The sequence below is a fragment of the Chiloscyllium plagiosum genome, unplaced genomic scaffold (genome assembly GCF_037043375.1).
Source record: "Chiloscyllium plagiosum isolate Xiang-an unplaced genomic scaffold, Cpla_swu_hap1 HiC_scaffold_27, whole genome shotgun sequence".
Taxonomy (NCBI): domain Eukaryota; kingdom Metazoa; phylum Chordata; class Chondrichthyes; order Orectolobiformes; family Hemiscylliidae; genus Chiloscyllium; species Chiloscyllium plagiosum.
Genome location: NW_028270165.1, coordinates 36,632,344 through 36,651,901, shown reverse-complemented (window position 1 = coordinate 36,651,901; position 19,558 = coordinate 36,632,344). Strand labels below are relative to the sequence as shown.

At 45.8% G+C, this 19,558-nt stretch overlaps 1 protein-coding gene across 1 annotated transcript in view; it reads right to left on the bottom strand.

Moving 5' to 3' along the window:
* The window catches only part of LOC148143618 (uncharacterized), a 97,284-nt gene that overhangs the window by 13,354 nt on the left and 64,372 nt on the right, over positions 1 to 19,558 (bottom strand). Inside the window, exon 4 of the mRNA XM_087975247.1 lies at positions 17,749 to 17,941. Coding sequence (XP_087831373.1) covers positions 17,749 to 17,941 — 193 coding nt within the window. The remainder of the gene's footprint in view (positions 1 to 17,748; positions 17,942 to 19,558) is intronic.

Here is a 19,558-nt window from a genome sequence, read left to right as displayed (position 1 = left end):
AGAGGGTGGTTGATGTGTGGAATGAACTTCCTCAGGAAGCGGTGGATGCGGGTACAATAAAAAGACATTTGTTTTAGTACATGAATAGGAAAGGTTTGGAGGGATACAGGCCAACAGCAGGCAGGAGAGACTGATTTAGTTTGGGATTGTGGTTGGCATGGACTGGTTGGACCAAAGGTCCATGACCATGCTGTATGACTCGATGGTAAGTTCATAGTTCCTTGAAAGGGGAGTCGCACATAGACAGCATAGTGAAGAAGGTGTTTGATATACCTGCCTTTATTGGTCAGTGCACTGAGTGCAGGAGTCGGGAGGTTATGTTGCGACTGTAGAAGACATTGGTTAGGCCACGTTTGGAGTATTGCATGCAATTCTGGTACCAGCGATCCCACCCTGACACACCATAAACCAGAGATAGTGACTGAAATTGACTCTGATACAAAATCAAATCATTAAATCGCTGCAGTGCAGAAAGAGGCCATTTGTCTCATTGAATGGGTACAGGAGTTGGGAGGTCATGTTGTAGCTGTACAGGACATTGGTTCGGCCACTTTTGGATTATTGCATTCGATTCTTGTCTCCCTACTATAGGATAGGAACGATGTTGTGAAACTTGAAAGTGTGCAGAAAAGATTGAAAAGGATGTCGCCAGGGTTGGAGAGTTTGTGCAAAACAGGAGAGCCTGAATAGGATGGGGCTGCTTCCCTGGAATGTCGGAGGCTGAGGGGTGATCTTATGGACATTTACAAAATCATGAGGGGCAAGAATAGAGTAAATAGGCTGGAGGAAGTGGTGGAGGCTGGTACAACTACAACATTTAAAAGGCATCTGGATGGATGTGTGAATAGGAAAGGTTTGGATGGATATGGGCCAAATGCTGGCAAATGGGACACTAGATTTATATAGGACATCTTGTCAGCATGGATGTGTTGGATCAAAAAGTCTATTTCCGTGCTGTATATCTCTATGTCTATTTGATAACAGATGCTTTATTTCTGTTGATGTAAATATTGTTAGGGAGAGAGAATTCCTCAAGCAGGGGATGATAAGAATCCTGGGAGACCCCTAATTCTGGTTTACTATCTAATGAACACACTTTAAGCACCAAATGTGCATTTATGTCTAATTTTGTTTCATTTTTCTTGTTTCATTCCCTGCTCCGATGACTCTCTCAGTCTGGATGGTTGTCAGGCTGAGAATATTGTGGATTGGGCCTTGATCGACTGAATGTTTTATTGCTCCGGAAGGTGTAAAAGGGGCTCAAAGTTTCAGCAGAAAGCCAGCTGAGCTGAGAACAGACATCTTACTCTGTGGGAACAGGGAGAAGAGGACAGAGAAATCAGGACCTGAAATCCGAGCTGACACCAGAGTACCATGTTATTAGTGCTTTGATTAGCAGTGCCAACCCTCTACCTTTACCTCGCTTCCTATTCAACTTGAATGCCACGTACCCCCTCAATATTCAGATCCAATCCTTGTCATCCTGAAGCCACGTCCCTGTAAGGAGTCTCAGATCATAATTATTCTCTTCGATGTGTGCAGTCAATTCATTCAGTTGTGTAACATTGCAGCACACATTCAGTCATACAGTCTTCAGTTTCAATTCTTGTGTTCTGTAGAATCCAGTTTTGATTGATTAGATTCGATTCCCTACAGTGTGGAAACAGGCCCTTCGGCCCAACAAGTCCACACTGACACCCTGAAGAGTAACCCACCCAGACCCATTTCTTTCTGATTAATGAACCTAACACTATGGACAATTTAGCATGGTCATTTGACCTGACCCGCACATCTTTGGACTGGGACATTTACTTTCCGTGTCCCTTTCTATCATTCTCTGATGTTCATTTCCACACCACTACATTGCTCACCTGCCTTGGTACGGATTGTCCATAAAAAATGCATGTTTATACATTTGCAGTAATAGAAGCAGGAGTAGGTCATTTGGTCCATTGAGCTACTCCACCATTCATAAGGATCATGGCTCATCTATCCATCGTCTCAGCTCCTCGTACCTGCATTATCCTGACTATCCTAAATTCACCTACCATACAAAATCCCATCGAACTATGTCTTGAATATGGCTGCTTCTTCTGCTTCTTTGAGCAGAGAATTCCATAGATTCACCACTCTCTGGGAAAAGCAGTTCCTTCTCCTCTGTCTTAAACCTACTCCCCCTAATCTTGGGACCTAGTCTCACTCACCGGCAGAAACGACTTGATAGGGTGGGTCTGGGTGGCATGCTCATCGGATGGGTCAGTGTGGACTTGATGGGATGAATGGCCTGCTTCCACGCTGTATTGATTCTATGATTTACCGCAGTTGTGTTTGCCATTGACTGCAGCACCAGAACCTCCCACCTTCTGCAAATCGAAAGACAAGTCCCACCCTGCCCTCTTGTACGTGTGTTATCTAACTGCTTAATCATTTCTCGTGAATCCCAGCCCACACCTCCCGCTGCTGCCAGTAACCTTTACAAAGCTGATGAGACAATGCTATACCTGCAGTACTGAAAGTCGTAAGGCTTCTAACGATACCAGTTACTGATTCACCAATCCCACTGATGGACAGCATTGGAAATACAATGTTGGAGGCTGAAAGAAATGAGCAGTTTAAAACAAAAACTCACCTAACCCTTCACTAGGCTCCCTGCTCAGCACACTTTACTTAAATCACTTCAACTCCACATTGCAACAAATTCCCACTTTCCACCAATATCCTGAATGTCCTCACTCACTCAGTTGCTGTCTCACAAATGAAAGATTTCATTGTAGGTTCTGCTCCCAGTATGGGCAAAACATGTTTGAAAGTTGCTCTGAAAGTCCAGTCTTCACAATGACACTTCTGCTTTCCTTCAGTCCAAATTGTCCGTGCTGACCAGATATCCCAAATTAACATCGTCTCATTTGTCAGCACATAACCCCTACCCCTCTCAATTCTCCCTATTACCAGATGCCTTTTGAAATGCTTTAATTATACCAGCCTCCACCACTTCCTCTGGCAGCTCATTCTATACACACAACACCTTCTGCGTGAGAAAGGTGCCTGTAAAGTTCCTTTTAAATATTTACCCTCTCACCTCAGACCTATGACCTCTAGTTTTGGACTCCCCTTCTCTGGGGAAAAGATTTTGGCTATTCACCCTATCCATGCGCCTTATGAACTTTTATAAAGTCACCCCTCAGCCCCCAATGATCCAGAGAAAACAGCCCAGCCTATTCAGCCTCTCCATATAGATCAAACCCCCCAACTCTGGCAATACCCTTGTAAATCTTTTCCAAATCCTTGCAAAGGTTCGTAACACTTTTCCTGTTGCAGGGAAACCAGAACCGAATGCAGTATTCCAAAAGTGGCCTAATCAATGTCCTGTACAGCCGCAACATGACCTCCCAACATCTGTATTGAAATGCACTGACCTACAAAAGCAAATATATCAACACCTTCTTTGCTATCCTGTCTACCTGCGACTCCACTATGAACCAGCACTCCAAGGTATGTTTATTCAACAACACTCCCCATTAAATGTGTAGATCCTGCCCTGATCTGCCTTTCCAAAATCCATATTTCAAAATGGGGTTGAGAAACGTATAAGCCGTGATTGAATGGTGGAGCAGATCTGATGGACTAAATGGCTTAATTTCTGCACCTATGTTGTATGGTCTCTTGCTGTCCAAGACACAGTGAGAGAATTGGAAGCAGGAATAGGTCATTTGTCTTTCCAGCTGGCACCAGCATTGAACAGTTCATAACTGGATATAAATATTCCTGCATCTAGATGGATAGGCTGGGACTTTTTGCACTGGAGCATCAGAGGTTGAGAGGTGACCTTAGAGAGGATTATAAAATCATGAGAGGTATAGATGAGGTGAACGGCAGGTATTCTTACCCTAGTGTGGATGTTTCAAGATTAGGGAGCAAATTTTGAAGGTGAGGAAAGAAATATTTTAAAAAGACATGAGGGGCACATTTTTTTTTAAAGATAAAGAGTAGTTCGTGTGAGGAATCAATGTCCAGTGGAGTTGCTGGATGCAGGTACAGTTACAATGTTTAAAAGACATTTGGATAAGTACATGAATAGGAAAGGTTCAGAGGGATATCGGACAATCATTGGATTAGTTTAGTTTCAGAACGCCGCCAGAATGGACTAGTTCGACTGAGTGGTCTGTTTCTGTGCTGTATGACTCTGTAACTGTTCTGTACTGGTTTTAAAACCATTTTCTTGCATTCTCCCATAACTTCTTTGTTCTTCAAAGTCACATGAACTCAGCCTTGAATACATTCAATAACCGACCTAACTGCAGGAAGACATCCCCACTTCTGAACTCAATTCCTCTTGCTGATATACCACTTGCTTTGCTCATTGCTTGCTGCACTTTCTGACAACTGGCAGTGACTGGTGTGGAATGACACTGAGGGCCCTTTGTCTATCCACACATCACTCCTGATGAAGGGCTCGTGCCCGAAACGTCGACTCTCCTCCTCCTCAGTTGCTGCCTGACCGACTGTGGTTTTACAGCGCCACAATATTCGACTCTGATCTCCATCATCTCACTTTCGCCACATCTCAACATATCACCATTTAAACAATGCACCTCCTTTCTGCTATTTTTTTACACTGCAAAGGCTATAACTTCACAATGTGGGACTGCATTTTCCATGTGTTTGCAAGTTGACACACAGACCTGGATCAACTTTTCCAGAGTCTGGCCGCTCCCTCGGTTCACTCTTGAACCCCAGAATGAAAACGTGGTGATAAAAACACTGTTGTACTCACAAATGTTAGACAGAGGAAGGAAGTTACAGTCTGGGGTGAAGTTTAACCTTATGCAGAGAGAAAAGAGCAGCAGCAGCAGCTTCAGAGCTCACGGTCCAACCTCCGCATTTCCACAATGGCCGGCTCTGATTGGCAGGAGGACCAGACTCCTTCCGGTTCTCCACTGCTCCATGGAAAGCAGCTCACGCGCCGTTTCTGCGGACACCCAAGAGTATGCGCAGTGCTTTGCTGACACTGGCGATCATGCGCAGTACTTGCTGACACCGTGGAGCATGCTCAGTGTGCAGGAATTTGTTACAAATTTTAAAGTTAAAAATCACAAAGCACCTGGTGATAGTCCAACAGACTTATTTGGAAGCACTAGCTTTCGGAGCCCTGCTCCTTCATCTGCTGATTGTAGAGTATAACATCGTAAGACACAGAATTTATGATCTTATATTCCACAACCACCTGATGAAGTAACAGCGCTCCGAAAGCTAGTGCTTCCAAACAAGCCTATTGGACTGTAACCTGGTGTTGTGTGATTTTTAACTTCGTACACTTTAGTTCAACACGGGCACCTTCCGATCATGACAAATATTAAGCGTCCAAATGCGAATACGAAAGAAAAATGCCGAAGCTATTTTATTTTGCCGATTTTTTTCCCCTGTGCCTCGACATTTTATTTCTTTTGCATTTTGTCTGGCTGGTCAACGTTTCTGTCTTTTCCCCAGGTTAGAGGTATTCCAAAACTAGAGGCTAAAGGTTTAGGGTGTGTGGGAAAGATTTTGAAAGATCTAAAAGACTAGGAATAGAACATTCACCCCTTACTGGGCGAAAGTGAGGACTGCAGATGCTGGAGATTAGGGTCGAGAGTGTGGAGCTGGAATAGCACAGCAGGTTAGGGAGCATACGAGGAGCAGGAGACTCGCCGTTTCGGGCAAAACCCTTCGTCAGGAAATAGCCATGGGGAACTGCAGGGCTGTAGCATAAACGACTGAGTCTAAGCGGGATGCTGTTGGGAAGGTCGGTGTGAATGGCCTGTAGGGATGATATGGTTCCACTGCCTTGGCCACGCGTATTTTGAGAAATGTGGGAGGAGTGGGTTCCAGTTCGTGGGACACTGACACGAGTCCTGGAGAAGGTGGCATTTGTGCTATCACTCTCTTCACATTCTGCCCCCCTGTCCATTTTCTCCCCATCCATTGCCCCCTGCCTATTCTCTCTCCTCACACTGCACCCTCTATTCTCTCCCCCAACCCTCTGAACCCCAGTCTGTTCCCCTGTCAATTTTCCTCCCTTCTCCACCACCACCAGCGACCCCTTCACCCCCTCCACCCCCACAATCGTCCTTTCTCGTGCCTCAGCCCTCTTTGATCGCTGTATGAAGTCTTTCTCAGGGAAGAGAGAGAATGGATGGTAATGACTTTACCTGGGAAACACGGCATGTGAGAAATAGCTGATTTTTAAAATTGAGAATAACTAAAACCAAATATTCAGAAACTTCGTTACAATCGGGAAGAATGTTATTTTTTTCAAAAGTAAAGCTGCAGAAATCTTTCTGAAACTTGCATTGATGTATGTGCAGTTAGGCCACAACAAAGGACAGGCTGTAAGGAGTGAATGAGTGAATAAAAGACAAGTCCAACCTTGCCCTCGAGGAGAAAGTGAAAAATGCAGATGCTGGAGATCAGAGTCGAGAGTGTGGTGGTCCGGCAGCATCCAAGGAGCAGGAGAATCGACGTTTCGTGCATAGGCACTTGGCACTCGACCATCGCTCCTTCAACCCCCCTGTGATGGCGCGTGAACTCACTGGTGCCTCCGCAGGTGGGAGGAGCAGGTGAATCCCTTCCCTCACAGCAGGTGAACGGCCTCTCTCCAGGGTGGAGCCGCTGGTGGGTCAGCAGTGCAGCTGACTGAGTGAAACCCCGCCTGCACATGGGGCATGTGAATGGCTTCTCTCCCTTGTGGACTCACTCATGCGTCTTCTGATGGCTGATCCGACTGAAGCCCTTCCCACACACCGAGCAGGTGAATGGCCTCTCCCGGTGTGAATGCGTCTGTGGGTTTCCAGCAGGGATGGGGAAGGGAATCCTTTCCCAAAGACCCCACATTTCCAAGGTTTCTCCTTTGGAGGGAGCTTTCCTTGTGTTGCTCTGGGATTAAAATTACAAACAGAACGGGTACATAGCCTTTCCCACCTTGAGGCGTGAAACTTTGATTCCTCCAAGATGAGTAAATGGTTTGAAGCACTTTTCATAGTCAGCGCACTGAATCTCCCTCACTCGGTGTCTCAGTATTCTTCCTGCCACAGGACTGTCCAAAATCTCTCAAACAAACAAAAGCAAACATGCCTTCTTGATTGGAATGGCTGCTGATATTCAAGTCCCAATGAATCAAGTGGCTCTGTCAGAAGTTGATGTATCATTTGTTTTCAGATTTCTTTCTGCACGTCTTCCTGCAAAGAAAAATCACAAAATAAGTGATCACTGTCAGTACAGTTAATGAACATTACATTGGTGGCAATTCCTGCAGATTGAGAGATGTCTGCTGATCACATATTATCCAGGCCACAGAAACCTGAAAACCCTCATGCAGCCAGATCGGCTTAGCTGTGCATAGACGAAAACTTCATTTCAGTGATAATAACATGGAACAAACTGCCTACAAAGATGCTGGAAATGGAGCTGAATCAAGGATATGAAAATGAAATGTTCAGGCTGCTTGAGAAAAGAAAGGCAGTAAAATTGCTGAATGACTTCCTGCTGACCTATTAAATAAAAAATATGACAAAAAAAGGACGTAACTCCATTACTACATTAGAAGATGACTAATAATTACAAAGAAACTTTTACAACAGCCAACAATATCAGATATACACCATATAGAAGAAAGAAAGTTTACAGCCCAGGAACAGGCCCTTCAAGCTTGAGCCGTTCCAAATGTCCTGTCTAAACCTGTCGGTCAATTCCTAAGCATCTGTATCCCTCTACTCCCCACCCACTCATGCATTTATCCAGACGCATCTTAAATGAATCTACGACGTCTGCTGGCAATGCGTTCCAAACGCCCACCACCCTCTGTGTGAAGTAAAGCACGTATTCTCTTTGAATAAGTGCTGCCCTTGCCGCGTTCATTCGAACGGTATCTCGTTTAATGAAGCGGCTTTTTGAGAGTATTGACTGGCCATTTTTGCACAAGGAAGTGCAAGAAACAAGGGCTCGTCCGGGATTTGAACCCGGGATCTCTCGCATGCCCACGCATCAGAAGGCCCGAAGCAAGAATCATACCCCTAGACCAACGAGCCACAGGCCCCATGAGACCCACCTTTTTTTGAGCAATGTGCCAATCCTTTAAATGCTGCTCAGTTTCTTGAGAATCTAACCTTTTAGTTGTGAACATGAGGAAAGGAGCAATCCTTTTCTCGGGTGCAAACTGAGGGAATACACAAGGAAAATAGCTTTAAGAGAGATAAAAAGTATTTAAGCACCTTTGGAGTGTCTGCTCCCTCCCTGGATTAACTCCATTTGCTACAAGTGAACAGTGTTTCACCCACCCCTACCTCCCCTTCCCCCCCCCCCCCCCTCCCCCCCGCTGCTGGAGGATGGTATATGGAAAGGGGGAGACATTGCTTTGCTCCCAGATGTTGCCCAGAGGGAGGGAGTTTCACTCTGAAACTGACAGGGCTGCATCCGCATTGTGACGTCAACAATGGAGGGCGGGCCGGACAGCTGTCCTGCAGTTGAGGCACATGTGGAGGGGAGGGCACTTTGCAAATCCCACTCTCCTCCAAGTCTATGCAGTTTGAGTTCAAGCAAAGCAAGGGGTTTAAATATACTTTAGAAAACCTCCTTTGTGCCGTGGGAAAACTACTGCCGCGGGAAATGCAGTGTTACAGGTTCAAAGTAACAGAAGCAGGAGTAGACCATTTGGTCAAGCCTGCTCCGTCATTCATTAAGATCACAGCTCCAACAACCTGCACAATCCCGACTACCCTTAATTCCCCTACCATGCTAAAACCCATCCAACTGCGTCTTCAATAAACTTCATGAAGCTGTCTCAACTGCTCTCTTGGGCAGAAAATCCCATGGAGTCTCACAGAGTGACACAGATGTACAGCACGGAAACAGACCCTTCGGTCCAACTCATCCATGCAGCCCAGATATCCTAACCTAATCTAGTCCCATTTGCCAGCACTTGGCTCAAATCCCCATAAAACCTTCCTACCCTCCAACCTCCAACCCTGACAATATCCCTGTAAATCATTTCTACACCTTTTCTAGTTTCACAACATCTTTCCGATAGGAAGCAGACCAAAATTACATGCAATATTCCAAACGTGGCCTGACCAATGTTCTGTACAGTGGCAACATGAGCTCCCAACATCTATCCTCGATGCTCTGACCAACAAAGGAAAGCACACCAAACGCCTTCTGTACTATCCAATCTGCCTGAGTCTCTACTTTTAAGGAACTATCAACCTGAACTCCAAGGTCTCTTTGTTCAGCAACACTTCCAATGAACTTACCATTAAGTGTAAAAGTCATGCTCTGATTTGATTTTCCAAAATGCAGCACCTCATATTTATCTGCATTAACCTCCAACTGCGATTCCTCAGCCCATTGTCCCATCTGATCAAGGTCCCGTTGTGATCTGAGGTAACCTTCTTTACTGTCCACTACACCTCCAACTTTGGTGTCATCTACAAACTTGCTTACTATACCTCCTCCGTTTACATACAAATCATTTATATAAATGACAAAAAGTAGCGGATCCAGCATCAATCCTTGTGATACACCATTGGTCACAGGCCTTCAGTCTGAAAAGCAACCCTCCGCCTACTAGCCAGTTCTGTATCCAAATGGCGAGTTGTCCCTGCATGCCTTGATTAAACCTTGCTCACCAGTCTCCCATGAGCAACCTTGATGATCGCCTTCCTGAAGTCCATATAGATCACGTCCATCGCTCTGCCCTCATCAATCCACTTTGTTACTTCTTCAAAAAACCCAATCATGTTCATGAGACATGATTTCCCAAGCATAAAGCCATGCTGACTATCCATAATCAATTCTTGACTTTCCAAATACATGTAAATCCTGTCTCTTAGGATTCTCTCCAAAAACTTGCCCATCACGGATGTCAGGTTCACTGGTCTATAGTTCCCTGGCTTTTCCTTACCACCTTTCTTAAATAGTGGCATCACATTAGCCACCCTCTAGTCTTCCGGCACCTCACCTGTGACTATTGATGATAGAAATATCTCAGTAAGAGGCCCAACAATCACTTCCCCAGTTTCCCACAGAGTTCTAGGGTACTCCTGATCAGGTCCTTGGGAATTATCCACTTTTATGCATATCTAGATATCCAGCAATGTCTCATCTGTAATATGGGCATTTATTCAACATGTCACCATCTACTTTCTCACATTCTAGATCTACCATGCCCTTCTCTACAGTAAACACTGATGCACAATATCCGTTCAGTATCTCGAACCCCCCCCCCCCTCCCCGCCCCCCATCTACTGCAGCTACACACAAAGGCAGCCTTGCTGATCTTTGAGTGGCCCTATTCTCTCCCTTGTTATCCTTTTGTCCTTAATGTATTTATAAAAACCCTTTGGGTTATCCATGACTCCATTTGCCAAAGCTATCTCATGTCCCCTTTTTTGCCCTCATGATTTCCCTCTTAAGTATGCTCGTACTGCCTTTATACTCTGAGGATTCACTCGATCTCTCTGCCGATACCTGATATATACCATCCTTCTTTATCTTAACCAAAATCTCATTTTCTCTCGTCATCCAGCATTCCCAAACCTACCAGCCTTTCCTTTCCTGCATCAGACAATCACCTGATGAAGGAGCGTCCCTCCGAAAACTAGTGTGCTTCCAAGTAAACCTGTTGGACTATAACCTGGTGTGGTGTGATGTTATACCTTTGTACACCCCAGTCCAACACCAGCATCTCCGAATCAGGAATATACTGCGTCTGGACTCTTGTTATCTCATATTTTAAGGCTTCCCATTTTCCAGCAGTCCTTTGACCTGCGAACATCTGCCCTCAATCAGCTTTTGAAAGATCTTGCCTAATACCTGAGTCTTCCTCCAATTTAGAACTTCAACATTTAGATCTGATATATTATTTTCAATCACTGTTCTAAAGTTAATAGAATTATGGTTACTGGCCCTTAGGTTTTGCACCCTCGCAGTATGTATATCCACTTTGTGAATTAGAAAATTTCCTTGTACACACTTAACAAATTCCTCTATTTGGCAGATAGGTAAATGGGCAGGAGTTATACCTTGGGTCCACTCTTCCTTCATTCCCTCCAAGCCTAACCCCATTCCCACCGCAATAGACCAACGGCACTTTCCCCTGCAACTGCCGAATGTCTGACACCAGCCCATTTATCTGCTCCCTCCTCTCTATCCAAGTGTCCAAACTTACTTTCCCGGTGAAGCAGCACTTGACCTGCACTTCCCACAACCCAGTCGACTGCAGTTGCTGCTCGTAATGTGGTCTCATCGACATTGGGGAAAACGAAGCATAAACTGGGTGACTGCTGCACAGAACATCTACGTTCTACCTGCAAAAAAGACCCTGAGCTTCCAGTTGCCTGCCAATTCCACACCCCACCCTGTTCCCTGGCCAACATCTCTGTCTCAGGTTTGCTGTGTTCCAGCGAAGCTCAGCACCAGCAGAACGAAGAGCACCGAATATTTCACTTGGAGACCTTACATCCCTCTGTTCCCAATATCGAATTCAATAATTCTCGGGCCTGAAATCCATAGTATCCTCGTCCCTTCCACACACACCAAGCCTTGTTATCACATAGTCTGTCATTACACACTACCTATTCTTAGCCACGAACAGTCTCCATTCATCCTCCCACGCAGATCGTTATCAACTCCCTTTCCTGTCCACAGTTCTTCCCTCGCTTTAAGCTCTGTCCTGATCTATCATTAACTGCATCCGCCTTCCTCCCACATTATCTCCAGCATTTTAACCAACATTTTCCCAATCACCATCAGTTCTGTGGAAGGGTCACCGGCAACTCCTGTTTTTTGTTTCTGATATACAGCATCCACAGTTCTTTCACCATTTTATTGAGACAGAGTTGGAAATTACTTCGAGAGACAGAAGGAGAGGGGGCAGAGACAGAACACACATGAACTGTTGATCTCCGTTGTTCCTCATAACGTAAAGTCATTGCTGTGCGATCACTTCCCTTAAGCATGAGTAGAGGTTGTGGCCATGCATGAGCTTGTGGCGCAACGGCAGCACGTCTGACTCCAAATCCAAAGGTTGTGTGTTCGAATCACGTCAGGCTCACTGACGTCATCTTCTTATATTTCAAATCAAGAAAGGAGTACGTTCACTCCGGATATCTGTTGAGCCAAATCTTCTTTGCGGAAATTTTCGATCACACGTGAAGCTTTGCTGTCAGTTTGATTTGTGAACACTGTGTCAGGGAGGTGGTGTGCCCATTGTTTGAGTAAATGCTCAGCTCCCCCAATTCATCACGGGATTTAAACACAGCCGCCTACCTCTGGGCAGCCGCTTCGTTCAGTTGATGACAGCGCGGTGTGAATTAATGTAATGCCGATAATTTTACAACATATGCAGAGACTCCCAGCTTTTTGTTTCAATCTATTAGGAGAGTGATAGCGAGTTCAGATAGAAATGTTTCCCACCAACAGCAAATCCTTTCCTCTCACTGGACACAGTTAAAATTATCTTTACTCAACAGGAGAAGCGGAAACTCTAGTCTGACGGTTTCTCTCCACATTAACGGTGAGCCTGAATTTTATAAACGGGACACACCGCAACTGATGTGTTTCACCTTCACCAGTTTATTTCTATCTCGGAGAAGAGAGGTTTGATGTTTCGGGTCATAGCAGCCAGACAGAGGACAGGAGAAGAGCACTCAGATCTTCACAAGCTTGTCACCACAGCTGGGTCATCGTGGCCTGTGTATCAGTATCGGATAGTAATCTGCATCTACTGACTGGAAGCACAGCAAATTGGAGTGCTGGTGGGACTATCACACAGGAGAAAACGGCTTCGACCTATCAACTGAAGTGGCTCCCAATGGTCAACTCCACTCACCTCAACTGAATAACTGTAAACAAATTACTCCGTGATTCAAAGGAATACTCGGTTTTGAATCTGCATTGTGGCATGTACCTTCGAGAATGACGTCAAAACACCTTCATTGCTGTGATGGAGTATCCTGTTGGTCCAACTCCGATTTCACTCAGAATCACCTTCTCCCTGTAAATCTGCACATTGTTACATTGAACGTGCCCACCGAATTCCCTTTTGTGTCCATTGAATCTGCCTCTTTGTCACTGTCAGACAGCGATTTACTGACCCCACTCCCTGTGCGAAAACGGTCTTCCTAATGTCACTTTTACTTATTTTCCTGATGACTTTCAATCTCTGCCAAATCATTCTCGATCCTTTCAGGCCTGGGAGCATTTTCACTGCATTATTTCCTCTGTCTAAAACCATCATGACATGGAAAACTTCAATCAGACCAGCTTTCAGCCCTCTGTTCTCCAAAGACAGCTGCCCCAAACTTTCCAATCTCCCTTCATTGCTGACATTCCTCAGGACGGGACCATTCACGTTAACCTGTTCAGCGCCATCTGCAATCACTTCACTTCCCCGCTTCCTGAAGTGTCACCCTCAGAATTGAGCGTAATACAGGTGGAGGATTCATTCAGACTCGGATTGCGCGGGCGAAAAATCTGCAATACTTGTTCTCACTTTGAACAAGTGTTTCTCTTCACCGTGTTCACTGCAATGGCAGCTCTGCACCGTCCCCAATTCAGGCAGTGCGATCTTATTTAACAAAGCGGCTTTTTGAGAAAATTGATTGGGCATTTTTGCTCAGGTCAATTTAAGAAATGAGAGTTCGCCTTGGATTGGAACCCGGGAATTCTCACACGTCTGCATTCGCTGGAAGACCCAAAGCTAGAATCATATCCCAGACTAACGAGCCACCAGCCATGGGTGCAGCCACCTCCTGAAGCAGCTGAGACTTGCTCAGTACGAAATACATTGTACATTGCTCCCAGAATTGCAAGCTGGCAAGACTTTCAAGAACATCTGCTTCTCAATCTGTCTCCCTGCTCCCAGGACGCTGCTGTTTGTCCCGTCCCCAGGGACCGGGCTCTCTCCACTGGTGGATAATTGAACCATTTTGTTTCTACTTGCAAGCTGTGCTGGTGGAAGGCAGAGCCCATTCGCTCTTCTGCTCTCTCGCACTAGTACCTGAGGCAAGATAAGTCAGTTACAGTCATGCATAGGAAATGGGCAACTTTGAACTTGTTCCAAAGATCCTGTTATCGGAGAGACAGAAAGATGGAGACTGAGAGAAATGGACACCGGAGACTCTTCCCTCAGGTAAATTGATATGAGTACATTTTTGTGCAGCCTGCTTGGTGTTCAGAATTTGTCTTGACACAGCGATCCTGCAGAAAGTTTTTTGTGACACGGGCGTTGGTTTCTTTACTGCAGGAAATGAACAAAAACAGAAAGTCATGTGTTTCAACTTCACCGGTTCATTGCCATCTGAGAGAAGAGGTTTCACACGAGATCAGGACACACTGACAGAGAATAGGACAAGACAACTCAGAGCTCCACAAGGGTGCCAGAGCAACTGTGTAAATTTGACTTGTGTATCGATGTGACATATTTAACTCAGATACCCGAAGTTTTCGGAAGCAGATCACAAGGCAAGGAAAAGAACAGAGCGCCGTTATACGGGAAAGCTGCTAAAGACGACATTGAGTGAATAGGAGAAAATGGTTTCGCTTCTGGTTTATCATCCCAGCATGCACCCGCTGTGCCATTCCCCTGCATTGCACGGTAGCTTTTCCAGAGAAGTATTCAGCTTTCCATCTGGCGTGTGACTTGCACGTTCGAGAATGAGGTCAAAAGATCTTCACTGCTGTAGTGTCATGTGCTGTTGTGCAGACATGTCGCCGATGTGCAAATATAAACTCAGAGAGCAATGTACACTAGAGACTCTGAGCCAGCTGAAACTTGCTCAGTGTGAAATTGTTCCACATTGCTCCAAGAATTGCAAGCAGCAAAGAATTTCCAGAACATCTGCTTGTCATTCTGTCCCCGGGGCGCTGATGCTTGTCTCATTCCCAGGAACTGGACTCTCTCCACTGGCGGATAATTAAACCAATTTGTTTCTACTTGTCCGCTTTTCTGGAGGGAGGGAAGAGTCATTCGCTCTTCTGCTCTCTCTCTCTCTCAATCCCTTGGGGTGAGAGGTATCACTTATACTAATGCGTGGGAAGTGAGTAACTTTGATGATGAATTTCCTCCAAAGTCTGTTATCGGAGAGATAGAAAGATGCTGTGCTGGCGGGGCAGAGAGAAATGGACACCGAGGACTCTTCCCTCAAGTAAATTCATATGAGCACAAAGTGGGCATCGCTTTCATCGCTGCGACCGCGCAGCAGTTAACCTCTGAGCCCCAAGTGTCCAAGATGAAGAGAATCCGAGTGAAACCTTCACTCACTGAGAGTCATCCCCACGGCCCTGAGCTGAGGGACTGCAAGCAGTCCAACACGGAAGGGACTGTTAAATGAACCATTGTCGCTCCCTCAGCCTCTCTGTCCCAGAGACAGGCAGTGGGACGGCATAAACACGTAACATCATTCTCGCCCAGACAGAAGCCGTTCAGCCCATCGAGTCCACAGCGACTCTCTGCCACTTTTCTCTCTCTGAGGTTATTCACAATCAGTGATATCTGTCCTAATAGTAAGGGGCTGTGTCTGAGTGGTGATACGGTTTGTGACATGCTGATCGTTTTGTCATTCACGTCCGAACCTGCGTGGCGAATTACTGCAGGGAATGGATGAAACCGCAAGGCATGTGTTTCAACTTTATCAGCTCATTGGCACCTCAAAGAAGTGGTTTTGCGAATCAGTTCATGGGAAACCGACGAAGAACAGGAGACGACCACTCAGACCTCCAAAAAGCATGTTACTTGAACCGTGTGAGTTTCCTGAGTGTATCGGTATGATACAGGATATTCAGGAAGTAGGTGCGAAGGCAAGATACAGAATAGAGTACCATTACAAAGGAAAGCTGCTGAAGGAGACTTTGAGCAATAGCAGAGGATGGTTTCGATCCATCGACCGCTGGGTTATGGGCCCAGCACGCTCCCGGTTTCCACAGAACACTTCAGGTTTTCGTCTGGCACGCGGCATGCACGTTCGAAAGTGGGCGGCACGGTGGAACAGTGGTTAGCACTGCTGTCTCACAGCGCCAGCGCCAGGTTCAATTCCCACCTCAGCCGACTCTGTGTGGAGTTTGCACATTCTCCCCGTGTCTGCGTGGGTTTCCTCCGGGTGCTCCGGTTTCCTCCCATAATCCAAAAAAAATGTTCAGGTTAGGTGAATTGGCCAGGCTAAATTGCTTGCAGTGTTAGGTAAGGGGTAAATGTCGGAGAATGGGTCTGGGTGGATTACGCTTCGGTGTGGACTTGTTGGGCCGAAGGGCCTGTTTCCACACTGTAAGTAATCTAATCTAATCTCCACTACTGTCGTGTAATATGCTGTTTCACAGACAAATGGAGGCTGTGTAAATATTAACTTGTTTCTAACTTCCCACATTCTGTTGGTCGAATTGTGATTTCATTCTGAGTCACAACATGTGTCACAGCGCACACCTTCACTCTGCTGGTTCAACACAGTAAGTAAACGTGTTTCTCTATTCTCTTGCCTTCTCAGCGTAAATCTGCACATTGTTATTTTAAACATGACCGCCGAATTTCCTTTTGCGTCTGTTGAATTTGCCTCTTTGTCAATGTCAGTTAGGGATTTACTGACCCCAACCATTCCCTGTACGAAAGCGTTCTTCCTCATGTCACCTTTAGTTCTTTTCCTCGTGACTTTAAAACTGCCGAATCATTGCCGATCCTTTCAGGCGTGGGAGCACTTTAACTGCATTACTTTCTCTGCCTGGATCCCGCATGACTTGGAAAGTTTCAATCAGGCCAGATTTCAAACTTCTGTTCTCCGAGGAGAGCTGTCCTAATGTTCCAATCTTGCTTCATTGCTGACATTCCTTAAACACGGCACCACTGAAGTCAACGCAATATTCCATCATTTCACTTCCTTGCTTGCTTTCTGCCCAATTCGTTCTCCAACCTTGTTTAGCGAGGTTGAGAAAGTTAATCGGGCACTTTTGCACAAATCAGGAAACGCGGGCTCGCTGGGGATTTGAACCCGGGATGTTTCGCAGGGGAAAACGCAAAGCGAGAACCATACCCCTAGACGAACGAGCGACACAGATCGCAAGCCGCCACTGCCACTCCACGTCTTCAACCAGCTGAGTCTTGCTCAGTGTGAAATACATTTGACATTGCTCTGAGAATTGCAAGCGGCAAAGAGTTTCCAGAACAGCTGCTTCTCATTCTGTCTCCCTGCTGCTGTTTGTCCCGGGCCCGCTCGACTGGCAGAAAGTTGAACAGTTTTATTTCTAAACTTTTCTCTCACACCGGAGTAACCAGTGACAAGCATTGCCCTCCTCAACATAGGGTACAGAGAACAACAGAAGACCACTCAGATCTCCACGAGGGTATCATCTCAACTGTGCACATTGGGCCAGTATATCAATGTGAAATATTTATGTCGAAGTTTTTTGGGAAAGAGATGAGAAGGCGGGGTGCAGAACAGAGCGCCGTTATATGGGAAAGCTGGTAAAGACGACATTGACTGAATAGGAGAAGTAGTTTCCCTTCTGGGTGATGTTCCCATCACGCACCCACAGACATATCGCCGTCGTGCAAATATAAACTCTGTCTAAATTCCCACATTCTATTTTTTCGAACTGTGATTTCGCGAAAAGCACAAAATTTCAACACTCGCAACATTCAAGCTTTAACAAAGTGCTCATAGATATATTTAGCGAACACCTGGAAGAAATTTGAGGACTCTTGAACTTTAAGTCGAAAGAAAGGAAGTTTGCCTCGAGGGCTGTGTAATGTGGAGATTTGTTCCCCATGTGAACTGGTGGTGGTTGACCATCCCAGTGCTTCCCGATGCAGGTTGCCCTGACCCACAGGGAGGTTTCTTTGATAAACTGCCCGAGGGCTTCCAGCCGTGCCGTGACGTTACAGGGCGAGCCGCCGACGATGGCCTGCAGCTGCACAATAATGATGCTGGCCCCGCAACATGAATACAAATTAGTTCATGAGTCACGTGGAACTGAATCATTCTATGGAAAGTTCTTTCAACTTCACGGATTTATATATGAGAGGAAGTAAATGGGCAGGGCTTACACCTCGGGTCCACTCTTCCTTCTGTCGCAACATCCCACACCCATCTCCCATTGTCCCAAGGCACTTTCCCCTGCAACCGCCGAATGCGTAACACCTGCCCATTTACCTGCTCCCTCCTGAATATCCAAGGGCTCGAACATATCTTCCAGGTAAAGCAGCACTTTACCTGCACATTTGCCACAAACTAGTCTACTGCATTCGTTGCTCACAGTGTGGTTTCCCCAACGTAGCATGAAGCATAAACTGGGTGACTACTTCGCAGAACATCTTGGTTCTGCCTGCAGAAGATCCTATGGCTCTCCAGTCTTCAACATCGAGTTCAATATTGTTTGGATCCGAACTCCCCCATGCCCTTGATCCTTACCACACCCACACGAGGCCTTGTTATCACATAGTCTGCTGTTACACACGACTTATTGTTAGCCAGGAACAGTCTCCATTAACAGTTAGTCACCCTCCTACACAGATCGTTATTCGCGCCTTTGTCCCTCCAATGTTCTCCCACTGAACTGGCAGCAAAGGTAGCAATGTGGACTGGTATCCCTGAGCCAGCTGTTTGTCCCATCTCCAGGAACAGGGCTCCCTCCACTGGTGGATAATTAAACCATTTTGCTGTTGCGCTGACGTGAGGAGATTGTGTAAATATAAACTTTTTCTAAATTCCCACCTTCCGTTGGTCGAACTGTGAGTTCACTCTGAATCACAACACGTGTCACAGCGCATTTGGAGGCCCACCTTAGCTCTGCTGGTTCTACACAGCAAGTAAATGAGAGTCTCTATTCGTATCATTCCCTTGCCTTCTCCCTGTAAATCTCCACATTGTTACTTTGAACATGACCACCGAATTCCCTTTTGTGTTTTTGAATCTGCCTCTTTGTCACGGTCAGACAGGGATTTACGGATCCGAACCACTCCCTGTGCGAAAATGTTCTTCCTAATGTCACTTTTACTTTTTTTCCAAACGCCTTGAAATCTCTGCCGATTTTTTTGGGAAATTGAAAGGATTCTCATTCCTCACATGAGGCTGAATTGATTTAATTTCTAACGTAAAGGACTGCAGATGCTGAGAATCCGAGACAGAAAGAGGAACTGCTGGAGAAACTCAGCGGGTTTGGCAGTACCGGTTGGAGAAAACAGAGTTCTGCAATTTCTGTTTTTGTTTTTAACTGAAAGTTCATTTCATTTTTCGGGATGAAACACCCAGACTCTCCATGTGCAGATATTCAATCCTTTCGAAACCTGTGAAGTGATTGGATTCAAACAAACCCAGCAATAATTCACTCTTTCTCAGCTCCACAGGCAGAGTGACCTGGGAAATGAAGCTGTCAGTGTGGTTCTTTATTCGTGGGCCGAGTGGTTAATGCGATGGACTTGAGATCTATTGCGATTTCCCCACGCAGGTATGAACCTTGCCGACTCGAGTTGAGAAATGTCGTCAAAAAGAAAGGGAGACTGTTTCCAGGTTTCTTCTTTAAAATTCTAATCAGTGGAGGGGGA